At 42.9% G+C, this 5000-nt stretch overlaps 1 protein-coding gene across 9 annotated transcripts in view; it reads right to left on the minus strand.

Annotated features, from left to right (window-relative positions):
* Positions 1-5000, minus strand: part of Sap47 (Synapse-associated protein 47kD) — a 237540-nt gene that overhangs the window by 154877 nt on the left and 77663 nt on the right. For all 9 annotated transcript variants that reach the window (XM_071663769.1, XM_071663770.1, XM_071663771.1 and 6 more), the window contains one exon: positions 74-219. In XM_071663769.1, coding sequence (XP_071519870.1) covers positions 74-219 — 146 coding nt within the window. The remainder of the gene's footprint in view (positions 1-73; positions 220-5000) is intronic.

Below are 5000 nucleotides of genomic sequence, written 5' to 3' on the forward strand. Positions count from 1 at the left end.
TCCAGATAATTAAGTAAGTAAGTAAGTAAGTAAGTAAGTACGTAAGTAAGTAAGTAAGGTAGTGTGTACTTACGTTTTTCTCGACGCTTTCCTTGATCTTAGATCCTGCCTCCTTGACGCTGGCGCCGGCCTTACTGAAGGCAGTGGAGAAGAAGGAACCCACAGTCTTGGCTCCAGCTGACGCCTTCCCCTGCACGGCTGACAAGTTGAAGCTCAGACCTGACCCACCACCAGACCAGACCATGTTAGTATTGTGACACACTCTGTATGCTTATACAACAACTATGACACTCTGTATACTTATACAACAACTATGACACACTCTGTATACTTATACAACAACTATGACACACTCTGTATACTTATACAACAACTATGACACACTCTGTATACTTATACAACAACTATGACTCACTCTGTATACTGGTATACTTATACAACAACAAGTATGACTCACTCTGTATACTTGTATACTTATACAACAAGAAGTATGACTATGTATACTTGTATACTTATACAACAAGCATGACTTACTCCACAATTCAATACTCATGAGTCATTCTATATCCTCATACCCATAACAGGTACATGTCACACATCATAACCTGTAACAACCAGTATGTATGTGACACAAGGTTAGTTGTAACAACCAGTATGTGACACAAGGTTAGTTGTAACAACCAGTATGTATGTGACACAAGGTTAGTTGTAACAACCAGTATGTATGTGACACAAGGTTAGTTGTAACAACCAGGTGGTCAATAAGGTAACACTAGTACAACAATAACCTGGTGAAGGTGGGATAAATCTGACGTTACACATGACTTACTGACCCAGAGTCACGTGTATACACATGACTTACTGACCCAGTCACGTGTATACACATGACGTACTGACCCAGTCACGTGTATACACATGACTTACTGACCCAGTCACGTGTATACACATGACTTACTGACCCAGAGTCAGGTGTATACACATGACTTACTGACCCAGAGTCACGTGTATACACATGACATACTGAACCAGTCACGTGTATACACATGACTTACTGACCCAGAGTCACGTGCATACACATGACTTACTGACCCAGAGTCACGTGTATACACATGACTTACTGACCCAGAGTCACGTGTATACACATGACATACTGAACCAGTCACGTGTATACACATGACTTACTGACCCAGTCACGTGTATACACATGACTTACTGACCTAGAGTCACGTGTATACACATGACTTACTGACCCAGAGTCAGGTGTATACACATGACTTACTGAACCAGAGTCACATGTATATACATGACTTATTGAACCAGACTCACGTATGTACACATGACTTACTGAACCAGAGTTACGTGTATACACATGACTTACTGACCCAGAGTCAGGTGTATACACATGACTTACTGAACCAGAGTCACATGTATATACATGACTTATTGAACCAGACTCACGTATGTACACATGACTTACTGAACCAGAGTTACGTGTATAAACGTCTCTAGTTAATAAACTCACGCAGTTTACGTTAAATGGCTGACAAACTTATGTATCTATGACACTAAAGTATATATATATATATATATATATATATATATATATATATATATATATATATATATATATATATATATATATATATATATATATATGATAATGGCTGACATACTGAGAGGTATATAGTATATATCCAGGTTATAATGGTTATACCATTCATGGTATGGTATATAACCAGGTTATAATGGTTATGTCGATCATATACGAACATTAGTTCTCTAGAATTTTGACATGTCATTAGTACATGTCCCACGATATTACTGTAACTGTCATACTGAGGCAGGTAACTTCTCCATCACGAGACCTGGGGTCAACATGGTGTGACCAAGTCACCTCTCCATCATCATGTGACCTGGGGTCAACATGGTGTGACCAAGTCACCTCTCCATCATCATGTGACCTGGGGTCAACATGGTGTGACCAGGTCATTCTCCAGTAGACAGAGGTGTACCTCAACATGTTGACCCCCACAGCAGCAGAGAGGACATTTACTTGACGAGATATCTTCTTTATTAAGAACTTTGATCTTCAGATCAGAGTAAACCAAGAAAATAACTTGTGCACAATAATGTGTTGTGAACCACAACCAAGTGACGACACAACCAGAGGAAAGACTCAACCACATTATTGTTATCACAGACAAGACCTTCCACTTGTCGTCCAGGGAAACCATCCTTACACTCCACTCTACCATCACTGGATCATCCACATGTGGAGAGAGAGAGAGAGAGAGAGAGAGAGAGAGAGAGAGAGAGAGAGAGGAGAGAGAGAGAGAGAGAGAGAGAGAGAGAGAGAGAGAGAGAGAGAGAGAGAGAGAGAGAGAGAGAGAGAGAGACAGTAGAGCTACCAAGATGACTCCCGGACTGAGAAACATATCCTACGAGATGAGACTAATCGACTGGAATCTATTAAGTTTACAACTGAGAACATTATGTGTTGATGTCTCGCATTTTGTTTTGTCTTAAACGTTGGAAGTTCCAGTCATGGACACAAAACAAGCGCACATCAAGGCCGGACCTTAACTGAAATATACAGATGTTAATGATAAAGAAAAAGAAGAAATAAAGGAAAGTATTGAGGAATTTTGGAGAGAATGAAAAGCTTGTCCTATAAACTGTATCATCAGGTCATAGTTATTGTGAAGACATGAGAAGGTGGAGAGTTCCAATGCTTCGAGGTGTAGGGAAAGAAACAGTTATCAAAACGGCCCACCCTTAAGTTGCCAACGGCCACACAGTAATCATGTGACGTAGCAGCTTGCCGAGTATTGTGTGGTCTAGCTAGTGGTGGGGGCACACAAGCAGCCAGCTCTCGGGAGCAAAATCCAAAATAATATCTACAAAAGAGGGAGAGTGAACCAACATTGTGGCGTAGGGCAAGGGGGTCAAGTTTGGAAGTTAGTGTGGCACAGTTTATAAGTGGGACCGCTTTCAAGTGAAGTGTGTCAAGTGAGGATACATAAGTAGAACCACCACAGATGTGAGAGCAGTACACCATACAGGACGGGTCAGTCCTGTGTATAAACTGTTCACAAGTTGCCACATGGAAACAGGACAGCCAGTATCTTGGAGGCAGACTTAGCAGCTACTTCCGTAATGTCGGGTTTGCAAGAAAGAATAATGGACGTTACAGTAATACCAAGTATGTTCACAGAGTCAAGAGGTGGAACTCCAGAACCCTCGAGGGAGAGACGAGAGTTGTGAGGAGTTTTCCATAGAGAGATGGAGAGAAACTGTGTCTTGGAGGAGTTCAACTTAACCACATTTCCTCTACCCTACTCAGATATCCTGTCCAAGTCTGAGTTTATCTAATACAAGTGTAGTAAACAAGATCTAATACAAGTATCATAAATGATCAAAGGTTTTGATCATCTTGATTCAACGAGCCACTTAAAACTTGACTCGCCACATTTCCCTCGTAGTAATGGATACAAACTGGTAAGGTAAACCATTGATCTCTGATGAGGTGAACTCATTTTTCTTCATCATGATCACTACCACATGAGATGACTGACCAGGTAGGGCGGGTGAACACAGTGCTACACACATGTTTAGGGACACAGTCAGTCTGGGTGTCTCAGCGGTACACAAAACACACCACCTCCTTCCCGAGGGCCGCATCTGGCCCGCTGTGGTCTTCACACACTGTGTCCAGGACGGACCACTGTACTAGTGAGGCACCTGCTCAGTGCACACCCCGCAGTGTGCCAGCCTCTCCCCCCACCACACTGACTCCTTCACCACCTGAACATCCTTACATACACATAAAACTATTACCAATATCTTCAACACCCGCTATGTATCCCTACACACCCTTCATATACCAGTATACATTTCTATATGCCCAGAACAAAACCACTTTATATTGTCGCTACAGCTACTTATTAACCTCAAAACATACTTTTATACGTAAAACACTCACACATAACCCCATACTATACCATACTTAACCCCTAAAGACCCTTACACACCCCTTACAACCCTTATAAACCCTTAACCACTCGTTACAACACTGACCTCCATTAGACGTACACTCGCTAAACATCCATATTATCACTAACAACTTGACATGCTCGTTCAACACCCTGATATACCCCCCACACAGCGATATACTCCACTCAACAACCATATACACAGGATACACACAACCGTAGATATGCAGGTGCGCTGTGTGGCCAGCCGACCCCACGCTGTGGCCAGGCTGGGCCAGCTGGCCACACCTGAGGAAGCCCTACACCAGCAACCACCCCCCCCCCCCACACACACACACAACACCTACAGTAGCCTCCACGTACAGTACACACATACACAACACAACACCTACAGTAACCTCCCGTACAGTACACACATAACACACAACACCTACAGTAACCTCCCGTACAGTACACATATGACACACAACACCTACAGTAACCTCCCGTACAGTACACACATGACACACAACACCTACAGTAACCTCCACGTACAGTACACACATAACACACAACACCTACAGTAACCTCCCGTACAGTACACACATGACACACAACACCTACAGTAACCTCCACGTACAGTACACACATAACACACAACACCTACAGTAACCTCCCGTACAGTACACACATAACACACAACACCTACAGTAACCTCCACGTACAGTACACACATAACACACAACACCTACAGTAGCCTCCACGTACAGTACACACATAACACACAACACCTACAGTAACCTCCCGTACAGTACACACATAACACACAACACCTACAGTAACCTCCACGTACAGTACACACATAACACACAACACCTACAGTAGCCTCCACGTACAGTACACACATAACACACAACACCTACAGTAACCTCCCGTACAGTACACACATAACACACAACACCTACAGTAACCTCCACGTACAGTACACACATAACACACAACACCTACAGTAACCTCCACGTACAGTAC

The sequence above is a fragment of the Panulirus ornatus genome, chromosome 7 (genome assembly GCF_036320965.1).
Source record: "Panulirus ornatus isolate Po-2019 chromosome 7, ASM3632096v1, whole genome shotgun sequence".
In the NCBI taxonomy this organism is placed as follows: Eukaryota; Metazoa; Arthropoda; class Malacostraca; order Decapoda; family Palinuridae; genus Panulirus; species Panulirus ornatus.